Raw genomic sequence first — 15,625 nt, forward strand, 5'->3', positions numbered from 1 at the left:
AGCACAGAAAAACCCTTCAAGCCAAAGTGTCCATGCTGACCAGGAGACCTCTACGCTAATCCCATTTTCTGCATTTGGTCCATATCCCTCTATTCCTTTCCATGCACCTGTCCAAATGCTTTAAGTGTTGCGATTGTACCTGTGTCTACCACCTCCTCTAGCAGCTCGTTCCATATACCCACCACCCTGTGTGGAAAAACTTACTCAAGTATCCTTTAAACATTTCCCCACTTACCTTAAACTTGTCTTCTAGTTTTAGATTAGTCAGAGTCCGAGCACTACAGCACAGAAACAAGCCCTTTGACCCATCTAGTCCATGCCAGCCTGGTTTCCTGCCCAGTCCCATCTACCTGCACCTTGACCATAGGCCTCCATACCACTCATATTCATGCACCTATCCAAACTTCTCCTAAATGTTACAACTGAACCTACATCTACCACTTCTGCTGGCAGCCCATTCCACACTCACCACCCTGAGTGAAGTAGTTCCCCCTCAGATTCCCCTTAAATATTTCACCTTTCATCCTGAACCTATGACTTCTAGTTCTGGTCTCATCCAACCTGAGGGAAAAAAGCCTGCATGCATTCACCCTAATTTTGTATAGGTCTTTAAGATCTCCCCTCATTCTCCTGCACTGCAAGGAATAAAGTCCTAACCTATTCAACCTCTCCCTAACAACTCAAGTCCTAGCAATATTTGTGTAAGTTTTCTCTACACTTTCAAGCTTATTGATACTTTTCCTGTAGGTAGGTGACCAAAACTGCACACAAAAATTGCAGGCACAGTAGTGTAGCGGTTAGCATAATGCTATTACAGCTCCAGTGACCCGGGTTCAATTCCAGCCGTTGTCTCTAAGGAGTTTTTATGTTCTCCCCGTGTCTGCATGGGTTTCTTCTGGGTACTCTGGTTTCCTTCCAAATTCCAAAGACATACAGGTTAGGAAGTTGTGGCCATGCTATGTTGGCACCGGAAGCGTGGCTACACTTGTGGGCTACCCCCAGAACATTACACAAAAGATGCATTTCACTGTTTTGATGTACATGTGACTAATAAAGATATCTTATAATACTCTAAGTTTGGTCTCACCAACATCTTGTACAACCACCTACTACCACTCTCTGGCTTCTCCAGCTGAGCCAAGATTGAATCCAATTGACTACTTCATGCTGAATGCCAAGCAACTTAACCTTCTGGACCAGTTTCCCATGCAGGACCTTGTCAAAGTCTTGCTAAAGGCTTTGTAGACAACGTCCACTACCTTCCCCGATCAACCTTCCTGGTAACCACCTCTTAAAAACTCTACAAGAATGGTTAGACATGACCTGCCATGCAGTAAGCCACGTTGACTATCCCTAATCAGCCCTGTCTATCCAAATACTCGTACATCCTGTCCCTCACAATACCTTCCAATAATTTACCCACGACTGACATCAGGCTCACCGGCATATAATTTCCTGGCTTATTCTCAGAGCCTTTCCTACCTGTGGTGGTGACATGTCCTTGGTCACGTACAGCAAGGTCAGTGTTCCTCAGTACTTCCTAGGGCCCTACTATTCATTGTGTATATCCTAGTTTCATTAAACCTTCTAAAATGCGTCAGTTCATATATTTCAGTCCATGGAGCTTATCTTCATTGATATAAATAATCACCTCTGAAAAATTCAAATTAGTATATCTCCATGAAGTCATGCTGACTATCCTTGATTAACTCCCAGGTGCAGGAGGCAGAGAGTGTGAAAGATGGAGTTTCAGGGAGGTGGTCACAAAAGTTCAGTCAGATAGACGAATGACTCCCAGGAAAGGCAGGCAGGCAGGCATTGCAGGATTCTCCCATAGTTGTCCTCTTCTCAAATGAGTATATTGTTCAAAAAAGGTAGTAGGGATAGTCCAAGGAATTACAGACCAGCGAGCCTTACGTCTGTGGTGGGCAAGCTGTTGGAAAGGATTCTTTGAGATAGGATCTATGGGCATTTAGAGAATCATGGACTGATTAGGGATAGCCAGCATGGATTTGTGAACGGAAGATCTTGCCTCACTAGCCTGATAGGGTTCTTTGAGGTGACCAGGAAGACTGATGAGGGTAGTGCAGTAGATGTGGTCTACATGGATTTTAGTAAGGCGTTTGACAAGGTTCCACATGGTAGGCTTCTTCAGTAGGTCAGAGGCCAAGGGATCCAGGGAGGCTTGGCCGTGTGGATTCAGAATTGGCTTGCCTGTAGAAAGCAGGGTTGTGGTGGAGGGAGTGCATTCGGATTGGAGGCCTGTGACTAGTGGTGTCCCACAGGGATGGGTTCACAAGATCACAAGACAAGGGAGCAGAAGCAGGTCATTCGGCCCATCGAGTCTGCTCCAAGGAAAAGGGAAAAAGAAATGGGGTGGGGAAAAAAAAACTATTCCAATCCCATTTTCCAGCCTTATCCCCATATCCCTTGATACCCTGACTATTTAGATATCTGTCTATCTCCTCCTTGAACACCCCCACTGATCTGGCCTCCACTGCTGTGCGTGGCAAGGAGTTCCACAATTTCACCACCCTCTGGGTAAAGAAATTTCTCCTCATCTCTGTCTTGAAACTGTACCCTCTAATTCTAAGATTGTGCCCTCTGGTCCTGGACTTGCCCACCAAGGGAAACAGCCTAGCCACATCTACTCTATCCTTTCCTGTCAACATTTTAAATGTCGCTACGAGGTCCCCTCTCATCCTTCTGTACTCCAGTGAGTACAGTCCAAGAGCCGACAAACGCTCATCATACGTAAGCCCTTTCATTCCCGGAATCATTCTCGTAAATCTCCTCTGAACCCTCTCCAACGTCAGCACATCTTTCCTAAGATGTGGGGCCCAAAACTGCGCACAGTATTCCAAATGAGGCCTCACTAGTGCCCCGTAGAGCCTCATCAACACTTCCTTACTTTTATACACTATACCTCTCGAGATGAATGCCAACATAGCATTCGCTTTCTTAACCACCGATCCAACCTGGTGGTTAACTTCTAGATAATAATCTACCCGCTTATTTCTGCTTCCAAAGTGTACAACTGCACATTTCTCAACATTGAATCTCATCTGCCATTTCCTTGCCCATTCTCCTAAACTGTCTAGGTCCCTCTGCATCCTTTCTATTTCCTCTATGCTCCCTACTCCTCCACTTATCTTGGTGTCATCCGCAAACTTAGCCACACAACTATTTATTTCATCATCCAAATCATTGATGTACAAGGTAAAAAGGAGCGGCCCCAACACCGACCCCTGCGGCACACCACTAGTAACCGGCAACCAACCAGAACGAGATCCTTTTATTTCCACCCTTTGCTTCCTGCCAACCAGCCAATGCTCCACCCATTCTGCTATCCTACCCATAATTCCATGACCTCTCATCTTATTAATCAGTCGCTTGTGAGGCACCTTGTCGAAGGCCTTTTGAAAGTCTAAATACACAACGTCTACCGCCTCTCCCTTATCCACCCTACCTGTGATTTCTTCAAAAAACTCCAATAGGTTGGTCAGACAGGACCTCCCCTTCACAAAACCATGTTGACTAGGTCCAATCTTGCCTTGCGCCTCTAGGTATTCGGTAACCTCCTCCTTGAGGATAGATTCCAATAATTTTCCCACCACTGACGTCAGACTAATAGGTCTGTAATTGCCTTTGTGCTGCCTCCCACCTTTCTTATACAACGGAACTACATTCGCTACCCTCCAGTTCTGGGACCTCTACTTTTTGTGATATTTATTAATGACTTGGATGAAGGGGTAGAAGGGTGCGTTAGCAAGTTTGCAGATGATAAAGATCGGTGGTGCTGTGGATAGTGTGGAGGGCTGTCGAAGCTTACAGAGGGATATTGATAGGATGCAGAGCTGGGCTGACAAGTGGCAGATGGAGTTCAATCCGGAGAAGTGTGAGGTGGTACACTTTGGAAGGACAAAGTCCAAGGCAGAATACAAGGTAAATGGCAGGATTCTGGGCAGTGTAGAACAGCAGAGGGATCTGGGGGTTCATATCCACAGATCACTGAAAGTTGCCTCACAGGTGGATAGGGTAGTTAAGAAAGCTTATGGGATGTTTGCTTTCATAAGTCGTGGGATCGAGTTTAAGAGCCGCGAAGTAATGATGCAGCTTTACAAAACTCTGGTCAGACCACACTGTTTCCAGTTCTGATCACCTCTGATAGGAAGGATGTGGAGGTGTTGGAAAGGGTGCGGAGGAGATTTACCAGGATGCTGCCTGGCTTGGAGAGTATGGATTATGAGGAGAGACTAAGGGAGCTAGGGCTTTATTCATTGGAGAGGAGGATGAGGGGAGACATGACAGAGGTATACAAACTATTAAGAGGAATAGATAGAGTGGACAGCCAGCACCTCTTTCCCAGGGTACCGATGCTCAAGAGGGCACGGCTTTAAGGTAATGGGTGGGAAGTTCAAGGGAGATGTCAGAGGGAAGTTTCTCACCCAGAGAGTGGTTGGTGCATGGAATGCGCTGCCTGGGGTGGTGGTGGAGGCTGATACGTTGGGCAAGTTCAAGAGATTGTTAGATAAGCATATGAAGGAATTTAAGATATATGGGAGGAAGGGGTTAGATAGTCTTAGGAGTGGTTTGAAGGTCGGCACAACATGGTGGGCCGAAGGACCTGTATTGTGCTGTGTTGTTCCATGGTTCTATGGTTTGGATACTGTTTGGGTTGGGGTGGGGAAGGGGGCGGATGGGCGAGTGAATAGCTTTTCAGGGGTAAATGACAGCAGCAGTCAGATCAGTGGCATCACAATTGGCTCTGCTGTAGAGCAGGGTAGGTCAAGAACTAGGCAAGAGACAGTGATAAGGGACTCTTTAGTTAGAAGCACAGACAGGCATTTCTGTAACCATCAGCGAGACTCCAGGATGGTGTGTTACCTCCCTGGTGCCAGGGTCAAGGACGTCTCTCAGCAGACACAGGACATTCTGAAAGAGGAGAGCAGCTAGAGGAACAGGCCTGTAGGCAGATTATGGAAAGATGTAAAAGCAACAGGGAAGTTTGAGAGGGTGACTTTAATTTCCCCAATATTGACTGAGACTCGGTTCCAGAGGTTTCGATGGGAGAAAATTTAGTTAGATGTACCCAGGCTTTCTTAACACAGTATGTAGATTATCCAACCAGGAAAGGAGCCATACTGGACCTCGCAGTGTGAAATGAGCCTGGCAAGGTGACCAGTGCTTTAGTGGGAGAACATTTTAGGAACAGTGATCATAGCGAAGTTTTCGGACAGTTAACAATAAGACTGAACTTTGGGGAAGTACTAAATTGGGGAAAGGCTAATTGCAACAGTATTAGGAAGGAGCTGTGGAGAATAGATTGGGAACAGTTGTCAGAATTGGGCTTCCCTAATTACATGGGAATTGTTAAGGCCAACGGTTCAAGAGTTCAGGACCAACATGTTCCTGTGAGGAAGAAAAACAAGGACGGCAAGGTTCAAGAATCTCGGATGACGGGAGGTGTTGCAAATTTAGTTAAGAAGAAAAAGGAATTATATGCAAGGTTTAGGAAGCTGAAATCAGACAGGGCCCTTATGTAATATAAATGAAGCAGGGACAGGGAGTCAAGGAATGCTGAAAGGGGCCATGAAATGTTCTTGGTGAGTACAATTAAAGAGAATCCCAAGGCATTTTATACATATGTTAAAAGCAAGAGGGTAACTGGGGAGAGGATTGGACCACTCAAGGACCGAGGAGGAAATTGATGCCTGCAGCCAGAGGAAATGGCTGAGGTACTGAACAACTACTTTGCATCAGTATGGACCACATGCAAATCAGATGTGCAGTGTGAATTAGCATCATGGTCAGCACCGGCATCATGGGCCAAATGGCCTGCTCCTGTGCTGTATTGTTCGATGTTCTATAAGCACCATGACATTGGCATTCTCAAGTGCTTGTGGTTAATTAAGCTACATCAATATTCACTTACTATTGAACCAAATTCACACAAGTATACAAACATGATAGGCTGAAGGAACTATAATTTATATAATTACTTCCATTGCCTATTTCAGTACCATCCGCAAACTTACCGAGTCACTGACATGGGGACAAAGATCAACCAGCTTACTGCCGTCACTGGTAGTCATTGAGCACCTGTAACAGGAACAGACCATCATTCATTCAGCAAAATGGATTGGTATAAGGGGCCTAAAAATCAACCATATGCACATTTTACATCATTTCCTAATGTATCAAAGGCAGGGGATATTAAGAATATACTAATAAAACAAAACAGTTGTGGCCTAGTGGAGAAAACTCTTGCACATGGGTTCAAAGTCCACTTTAGAAATTCAAACCCATTCTCTCCACTGATTCTCAGGGTAGCACTTGAGGAAAAGGTTCCAGTCAGAGTTAGCATTTTCCCATTGTCTGCCTTTTCAGGTATTTTCAAATAATCCCATCAATAGGGAGATTTCACCAGTGCCCTCAATATTCCTCTCTCAACATTATGCAGTTGACCTGGTTACTTCCTCTCATTGCTTTCTGGGATACCTTACTATGCCAGTCCAGCAGAAATTAAAAATGCATTTAATTGATGAGTACTTTAATGTCCTGCAATAGAAGCTTAGAAACCCCTTTCACCACTATTATTGAATGAGATGTTCCAGTTCCACGTTACCACAGGAAATGTCACACCTGTCCTTTCAACCTTTTCCCTTTCTCAGGGACCCAAGCACACACTTCCAGGTGAAGCAGCAGTTCATTTATGCTTGTGTACTAAATTCAGTGTTTCCACACTGAGAAAAAAAGTGCAGAATGGGCTAATCCTCTGAGGAATACCTTCATTCAGAGCACCAGGATAACAGAGCCCAGTTGCCTGTACCTTCAATTTTTCTCTTGCATCCCATTCAAACTTTTTAGCTTTTTACACACTTCCAACAAAGCCTAATACAAGCTTAAGAAAGCTTATCTTCAAACTATGAATGCCATAGCCCTCAAATGAACATTAAATTCAATTTCAGATAACCAGCCATTCCAGTTTGTACCAGAAAAGACCATTTCTGATAAGTAATAATCTAAGGTTAACTGCTTTTCTCTCTCCAGTTTAATCTGCTGAGCACTTCCAACATTTGTATTATGTTGACCTTCAACATTCATGTACAAGCAGGTCCTTATAAACACCAAATTTTAATCTCCATTCAAAACAAAACAGCTTTATCTCTGCCTACCACCCCCAGTGCACAGACTACATTCCATCCACCATACCTTTGCCCATGTAAAAAATTCCTCCCGAAGCCTCTGCAACCACAGAGCCCAGTGTCATCTTGCTTTGATTCAACAGCAGACTTAAATACATTATACTTGATCCCTCTCAATTCATTAAGACTGAAGTACAATAGAGCTCAGAACTCACCAATATGTCTGGTACTTAACTGGGGCCAAAATCCAATGCAGGTCAAGTTATTCTTTGCATAGTCCCATTTTATACACCCAAACAATAAAATTTAGATTTCAAAAATACCGTAGATTTAATACCTGGCTCCATTTGATAGTTTTAGGATCAGCTGGGCAACGATGTTGTCAACCTTCCCTAGCCAACAATCAAAGGCTATGTAGTCACCATAGACAAATGGCTAAAAAAAAACATTTGATATGAAACAGTTATTTAAATAATTGGTCTGCTCTGCTTTGGCATTAAAACCCACATTACATACAAATAATGCATTTGCTAAGCAAATGTTTACCAGAAATAATTTGCTGAGTCAATGTTATACAAAAGTGCCTGTCTCGAAACACAGCCAACTCTGTAGCATAGCTTCTGCAGATTCAGAGGCAACAATGAGGGGTCTTGGAATGTGCAAGAATGGGAGAACATTGGAGAGCATGTTAGAGGAATATTGCACAGATGTTGGGATTGGGTCTCTGCTCAACATAATGATGTTAGACTGAGGTCAGAATGGAGCAGCAATCCTTAAGGCAGCTGCAAACTCCACTTGATCATAACAAACTTTAGCTCTCCAAAGTTCTGAAAGCAAAACCTGGCAAATTCCAGGAGATCAAAAGTGACATTTGCCTTAACTTGGAAATCAAGTGCAAAGGGGGTTAGACAAGTATACTCAAATAAGGAAAATTTCAAAAGGTGACAGACACTTCAGTCATGTTATTTAGATATGTTCCTTTTAGCAAATCCAAGTTGAATGCCCCTGATTAATCTGTCTTTCTCAATGAAAATATATACAGTCTCTCAGAATGGATTTCAATAACTTGCCCTATGAATTCTAATTCCCTGCAAAACTGTAATAAACCAATTTAACATTACACATTGTGACAAATGCCTTCTCTTACACACCTATTTAATGTGAAAGGCCGTCTGCACACCAGAAACATCAATAATCCAAAAAAGGAGCTTCCAAAAAGCAGTGGGAGAAAAAATCCTCCTTTCTAAAAATATAGTGCACTGCAAGCATTAGCAAGGTAACAGTAATTTCACAACTTCACAATCACACACCCAAATATGCTGCAAGTCTCTGCTGTTGACAGGGTGAAGAATGTAATTTGTTCCCAGAATCTTCAAGGTGCACTCCATATTCACATCAATCACTGTTCCGCACTGATTATCCTATAACAAAGCAAATAGAATGAAATCCAAAAAAAAAAATCACATTTTTGTTAAAGGATAAACCCAGCAATTACAAATCACAGTTTAAGTCCAGAAGTGAAATAGCTTCTAGGAACAATAAACAAGAACAAAATTAATGGTCATTTGAACCAGCATGGATTAATAAGTGTCAGCATGGATTTAAAGGCAAATTATTATTAAGTAATCTGAATACTTTAAACAAGATATTAGAGGCTTGATGAGGACCACATGACTGATGTTGCTTATGGACATCCAAAACGGGATTGATAAAGTGTCACTCAATAAACTAGTTAGAAAATCTGAAGCTCATGGAATGAAAAGGGACGAAACTAATTCAGATATAGGAAACAGTGATGGCAAACAGGCTATTTTAAGGACAAGAGGAAGATGTGTATTAGTGCTCCAGGGGTGGGTTCTCAGGTACCTGCTTTCCTTTATATGATAAGGGCTTGTGCTTGGGCACCATATCAAAATATACAGACAACAAAGCTTGTAAATGGTAAAATGAGATGGTGACATATTAGAATTTATTGATAAAATGAGTAAATAGATGAAACCTAATGCAGCAAAATGATAAATTTGGAAAGGAATAATGAGAAATTACTACACAAAAAGGTACAGTTCAAAATGGGATGCAGGAACATAGTGTCTTGGGTGTATGTGTGCACACTTCGAAAGCAGAACAGGTTGGAAAAAGTCCTTAAAGACAGAGGGATACGAAGATTTAGAAAAAGGTTTGGCCTCCAAACGTATTGCTTCAGTTAAATGGATCTTCTGGAGCATCTGGGATTGTCTAGCTTGCAGAAGAAAATTCTGAAATGTCATTTGAAAACAGTACTCAAAAAAAATCACTGAATATCCAGACAAGGTTAATAAGCATTGATGGGATGAATGAGAAAGGAGACAGATTTATGATGACCAGCTGAAGAAACAGGTATGACAAAGGAAAATCATCAGGCAGTGAGGAGTTTATGATCTGAAATCAACTGCCTTAAGAGTGGGTGTGGAGAGAGATTCAATTGTTGCCTTCAAAACTGGATAAACTGTTGAGGGGAAACACATGGTTAAGAATCTTTTCTTTAGAGATCGTAGAAAAAGTCAGATTTTTATACGAGTTGACTTGGCATTTGAGGGACAGTAACTTGCAGGGCAATAGGGAAAAAGGGAATGGGGCTGACCCATTTGCTCTGAAGAGCTGGCATAGACTTAAATGGCTAAATGTTGATTCTATTCTACAACTTCAGCTAAGGCAGGGCACTGAGTAGATTATATCTGCAGAAACCCAGTGATCTGATGGGGCAAACAGTCTTTTTTGGTTTGGTAACTATTAATTTTACAATTCAAAGGAAATGTTGCAAGACTGAACAAGGGTATGTAACTCTGCTGGCTATACTCAAATGCAATAGAACAAGTCACAATGAACAAGATTTCAATGATCTAATTTCACTAAAGCAAAATCAAAAACAATGCAAAGCTCACAAATTAAACTGGCCAACGCCAACAGCTTAACATGGAATCAGAGTAAATACAGCATGGAAACAGGCCCTTCGACCCAACTTGTCCAAGCCGACCAGTGTGCCCACCATCCTTGACCCTAGCACCAGGGATGCAACACACCATCCTGGAGTTATGCTTGCAGCCACAGAAAAGCCTGCCTGTACCCTTAACTATCAAGTCTCCTATTCTAGGGTAGGGACATGTTCGGCACAGCTTTGTGGGCCGAAGGGCCTGAGTTGTGCTGTAATTGTTCTATGTTCTACTACTGATCTGCCTGACTCTACCCTTCCCTGCTGAGCCAGTCACAGTGCTGCAGGCCTGGTTGCTGCTGCTACCTTCTGAAAGGTCATTTTCACACACCCCCACCCCAGCCCCAAAAGAATCCAAAAGAGATGCATCTTCAACTGAGGAAGATGGCCACAGGTGACCCTTGCATTATCTACCCTTTACCTTCTCTGGTGGTCACCCAACTAACTGCAGCCTGCACCTTAGGTGTGACCTCCTCACGAAAACCCTTATGATGCCCTCAGCATTCCAGATGATCCTGAGTGCATCCAACTCCAGTTCCTTGATGCAGTCACTCAAGAGCTGCAGCTGGGCACATTTCCCACAGGTGGAATCACCAGGGACACCAGAAGTTTCACCAATCTTCCACATCCTGCAGGAGGAGCATACCACTGCCCTGACTGCCATCCTACACTTAATCTAGACATTGCCTGTTTTTACCTATACTTCCGATGCCTCTGCTCTACCTGCTCACCGAAGCCTCATGAATCAAAGCCTCAGCCAAAATGCATCACTTTGCACTTGCCAGGATTAAATTCTATCTGCCATCACTCCATACAACTTTCCATCTGATCCATATCCTGCTGTAGCCTTAAAGCCTTTCTTGCTATCCATGCCACCAACTTTCATGTCACCTGCAAACTTTCTAATCACACCTCCTACATTCACATCCAAGTTATTAATATGACAAACAAGGGCCCCAGCATCAGTCCCTGCAGTATACGACTGGTCACAGATTTCCAATCAGATAAGCATCCTTCCCCTACTTCCTCTGCCTCTTATCACCAAGATGATTTCAAATTAATTAGCCAGCTCACCTTGGATCCCATGTGCCTTAACCTTCTGGACCAGTCTACCATGAAGGACCTTGTCAAATGCCTTAAAGCATTGTCTACTATTGTGCCTTCAATCTTCTTAGTTACCGCAAAAGGACAATCAAATTAGTAGGCAGGATTTCCACTGCACAAAGTCATGCTGACAATCCATGATCAGCTCCTGCCTTTTCAACCATAAAAAAATCTTGCCCCATCAGACTTTTGCCAATAATTCTCACTGACAAGGCTCACCAGCCTTCGTAAATTTCAATTTAATCTCTCATTTGTCAAGACTCCAGCGAATACAGGACTTGTCTACTCCATCTCCTCATAACAGTCCTACCATCTCAGGAATAGTTCTGGTGAACCTTTGTTGTACTCCCTCTGGAGAGCAGATTTGGTGCACTACTTGCAGGAATAACACTCCCTTGCTGTGTTTCCCTTAGTTTGCACCACTCTCTCCAAACCTTGCAGGGAGTTAACAGGCAAATTATCTGGAACCTCTATCATGTGCAAGCCAAAGAATGAATGCCAAAGTGGAAAAAAATTATTGCATAGAAAACAGCCTTTCAATTCAAATCTATATTACCTCAGAACAATCTAATTAGTCCCATTCCTCTTGCTCTTTCCCTAGAATATCCAGACTTCCAGATTCCAGTGTGAAGTTTTTCCTCCATATCCCCTTGTATTTTGTGTCCAAAGTTTTAAACCACACCCCCTTGACCTTGATCTGAAGCTATCGAAACCAGTCATCATATCTTACAAACCCCTTCCCAATCTTTTGTTGCCAAGGAAATCCAGCCTAACCTTTCAGCGGAAACTCCATCTCCAGAACCATTCTAATTGCACTTCTGCACCCTTCCTGGGACCTTCAAGTTTCTAAAATTAGGTACCAGAATTGGACAATTCAAGTTGTGGACTGGACAGTGTTTTAATTTTCATGAACCCAACACAGGCGGTTGAGGGAAACACAAGCCCAACGCAGGCTGCTGAAGGAAACACGAACCCAACACAGGCTGCTGAGGGAAACGCAAGCCCGACACAAATGTTTTGGGGCAAACGCAAGTCCATGGGAGAAATACAAGCTCAACGCAAGACTTCTGGGGGATCCACTAGCCTAACGCAGGCCTGAGGGAAACAAGCCTGACACGAGCCTGCAGGGGGAACAGACGCCCAGCACAGACCGTTGCGGGGAAACACAAAGCCAAACGCAGACCGCTGGGGAGATCGGAGACACTCAACACTAACTGGAGTGTCAAGATCCCTGGGAGAGCAACAGGGGAATGGTGGGGGGGGGGGGGGGTGATAACTGCCGCCTCGTCCAATCAACACTGCCCCAACTCCACCGGCCTGCCTCTACCCAGCTCCCCTCAGGGGTCGGTCATTCACAACATTAAACTCTCCCTCCCCGTCAACTACTGTTGACAGGATGACGTTCCAAATCCCCCCTCCCCTTCACCCTCCTCCTGGTGGGGGGGGGGGGGGGCTTCAAATTCGAAGCCGAGTTTACCGTCAGATGCAGAAGTCCCCATGTGCAACAGTGCAATGATAAACTTCCTTGCAGCAGCGTCACAGGCACAGAGCAGCAGATAAACAACACATAATTAAACGTAAATTAGACAAAAAAAGAACACATTAAGAGCAAAAGAAAAGGTCCGTCGTAGTGCAAAGTGATCCCAGTGTTGCTGTACTGAGGCAGTGATTAGGGTTGTGCCGGTTGGTTCAAGAACCAAATGGTTGAAGGGAAGTAGCTGTTCCTGAACCTGGTAGTGTGGGACTTCAGGCTTCTGTACCTCCTGCCAGACGGTAGCTGCGAGAAGATGGCACGGCCCAGATGGTGGGAATCTTTGATGATGGACGTTGCCTTCTTGAGGCAGCGCCTCCTGTAGATACTCCCGATGGTGGGGAGGGATGTGCCCGTGGATTGAGGCAGAGTCCACCACTCTCTGCAGCTTCTTACGTTCCTGCGCATCCGAATCACTGTCCCAGACAGTGACGTGCACCCAGGGAGACACCCCTCGATCTTCAGAAAACGTTCACTGCATCCTACATCAACCTCCCAATTCCCAGAGTTTTTGAACCTTGCCTCGTAACTTAACCCTCGACGGGCAGGAGTCGCCGACCAGCAAAGGCCGCTCACCCTTGGTAACGAATGCAACGTCTGGCGCTTGAGAGCGCACAGGAGTAGACCACTCAGCCCTTTGAGGATACCCCGCCATTCAACACCATCTTGGTTGCTCTGCCTCAGGCCTCAACTCCCCATTGCTCTCAATCCCTCTATCCTTCACAAATGTACCTTGAGTTCATTGTCACGGGAATGCACACCCAGGGCACAAATGCTGTGAAAATTAGCTTTTCGCAGCAGTTGGGGTTTCTCGGGTGGGTTCAAGACCCTGACAGCAGTGGGGAAGAAGCTGTCATTGGACCTTGAGGTGTGGGGTCCTCAGGCTCCTGTACCTCCTGCCTGATGGCAGCATCGAGAAGAGGGCAGGGCCCAGATGGTGGGGGTCCCTGATGGCTGGACATCGCCAGCACTGGGGAGAGCTGTACCCGTGACGGAACTGGCCTGGGTCCCACCACCCTCTGCGTTAGGAGCTGAGAGGTAAATAGGACCCTGGTCAGACCCCACTTGGAATAATGTGCTCAGTTCTGGTTGCCTCATTACAGGAAAGATGTGGAAGCCATAGAGAGGGTGCAGAGGAGATTTATAAGGATGCTGCCTGGATTGGGGAGCATGCCTTATGAAAGCAGGTTGAGGGAACTCCACCTTTTCTCCTTGGAGCGATGGAGGATAAGGGGTGACCCGATAGAGGTGTACAACATGATGAGAGGCATCGATCAGGTGGACAGTCAGAGGCTTTTTCCCAGGGCCGAAATGGTTGCCACAAGAGGACACAGGTTTAAGGGGCTGGGGAGTAGGTGTCAGGAGGAAGTTTTTTTTTTACTCAGAGTGGTGAGTGCATGGAATGGGCTGCCGGCAACGGTGGTGAAGGCAGATACGATAGGGTTTTTAAGAGACTGTTGGATAGGTACATGGAGCTGAGGTAAGCCTAGTAATTTCTAAGGTAGGGACATGTTTGGCACAACTTTGTGGGCCGAAGGGCCTGAATTGTGCTGTAGGTTTTCTATGTTTCTATTGACTCCCTGATCTGCTCATCCAACACCACCAACAGGAGATGCAACACCTGTCCTTTCACCCCTCCCCACCATCCTTTGATCCAAACTATCCTTCCAGGTGAAGCAGCGATTCACTTATTTCTTCCAATCTACTGTACTGCAATCAGTGCTCACAATGCAGCCTCCTCTACAATGGAGAGACCAAATGCAGATTGGAGGTCAGCTTTGTTCATCACCTGCACTCAATCCATTGGGGTGACCTTGAGTTTCCTGTTGCCAGCCTCTTATTCCCCTTCCCACTCCAAATTGTCTCTGGCCTCCTGCCCTGTTATAACAGGGCCCAACACAAACTTGAGAAACAGTACCTCATCTTTCATCTAAACAGTGTGCAGCCTTCTGGATTCAATTTCAAATTCTCCAATTTCAGGTATCTAGCTTTATCTGCTTGTATTAGAACTGGCCAGCTCAGCTGCAAGTTATCCATCTGCAGCGATGGCTCACTATTTCTCTATGCACAAGCATGGCCTGAACTGCTGGGCATTTCCTGTAATTTTGCAGTTCAGCTTTTACAATCCTTTATGTTCTCTGACAGCCTTCATTAACCCATCAACCAGATGTCTTCAACAGCTCATCCCCACAGCAATCCTAGCTTCACCCTAGAGATATTTCCTTTGTCCTAGGCTCTCTGGCCTGCCTTTTTTACAACTCATTCTCAACTCCCCAGTTTGGCTGCAGGCTTTTTAACCTGAATCATTAACTTTTCAACACCAGCTGTCCACCAACATCCCCCCCTCCCCCCCCCCCCCAACAGATGCTGCCTGACCTGCTGAGTATTTGTAGCATTTCATTTCAGATTTCCAACATTTGCAGGTGTTTTGATTTTAATTTTAATTTACTGTTGAATTTACTACCACTTCGCTTCCAGGAAAACCAGCCTTTAAGAAACTTTGCTCCTCTTCCAAATCTTCCATTTCCCCATTTTCAATAAGGTGTTGACTAAAACACCCATTCACAGCTCACTCTTTAGCAAGTCTCCTGTGATAACTCATCCCACTTCATTTTCATCAGAAATTCAACCATTCACAATTCAGAAAGTGACAAACTATCCCCCTTAGCAGAGCCATCTATGACCAAAGGACATGGGATTTAAGGTAGGGGGTAGGAGATTTAGAGAAGATTCATTGAGGGTAGTTGAAATTTGGAATACAATACCTGAGGGGGTAGTGGAGGCAAATGCTCTCAATGCTTTAGTATTTAGATCAGCAGTTGAATCACAATGGCATGGGAGACCATTGTGCTGAGTGCTGGAAATGGGATTGTT

The 15,625-nt window shown here is 44.7% G+C and overlaps 1 protein-coding gene across 1 annotated transcript in view; it reads right to left on the reverse strand.

Annotated features, from left to right (window-relative positions):
- The window catches only part of LOC127580004 ((E3-independent) E2 ubiquitin-conjugating enzyme UBE2O), a 132,891-nt gene that overhangs the window by 73,949 nt on the left and 43,317 nt on the right, over positions 1-15,625 (reverse strand). Inside the window, exons 3-5 of the mRNA XM_052033126.1 lie at positions 8,459-8,569; positions 7,486-7,583; positions 6,039-6,102 (exon numbers count right to left, since the gene is read on the reverse strand). Of these exons, the coding sequence (XP_051889086.1) occupies positions 6,039-6,102; positions 7,486-7,583; positions 8,459-8,569 (273 nt within the window). The remainder of the gene's footprint in view (positions 1-6,038; positions 6,103-7,485; positions 7,584-8,458; positions 8,570-15,625) is intronic.

Source organism: Pristis pectinata, chromosome 18 (genome assembly GCF_009764475.1).
Source record: "Pristis pectinata isolate sPriPec2 chromosome 18, sPriPec2.1.pri, whole genome shotgun sequence".
NCBI classification, from domain to species: domain Eukaryota; kingdom Metazoa; phylum Chordata; class Chondrichthyes; order Rhinopristiformes; family Pristidae; genus Pristis; species Pristis pectinata.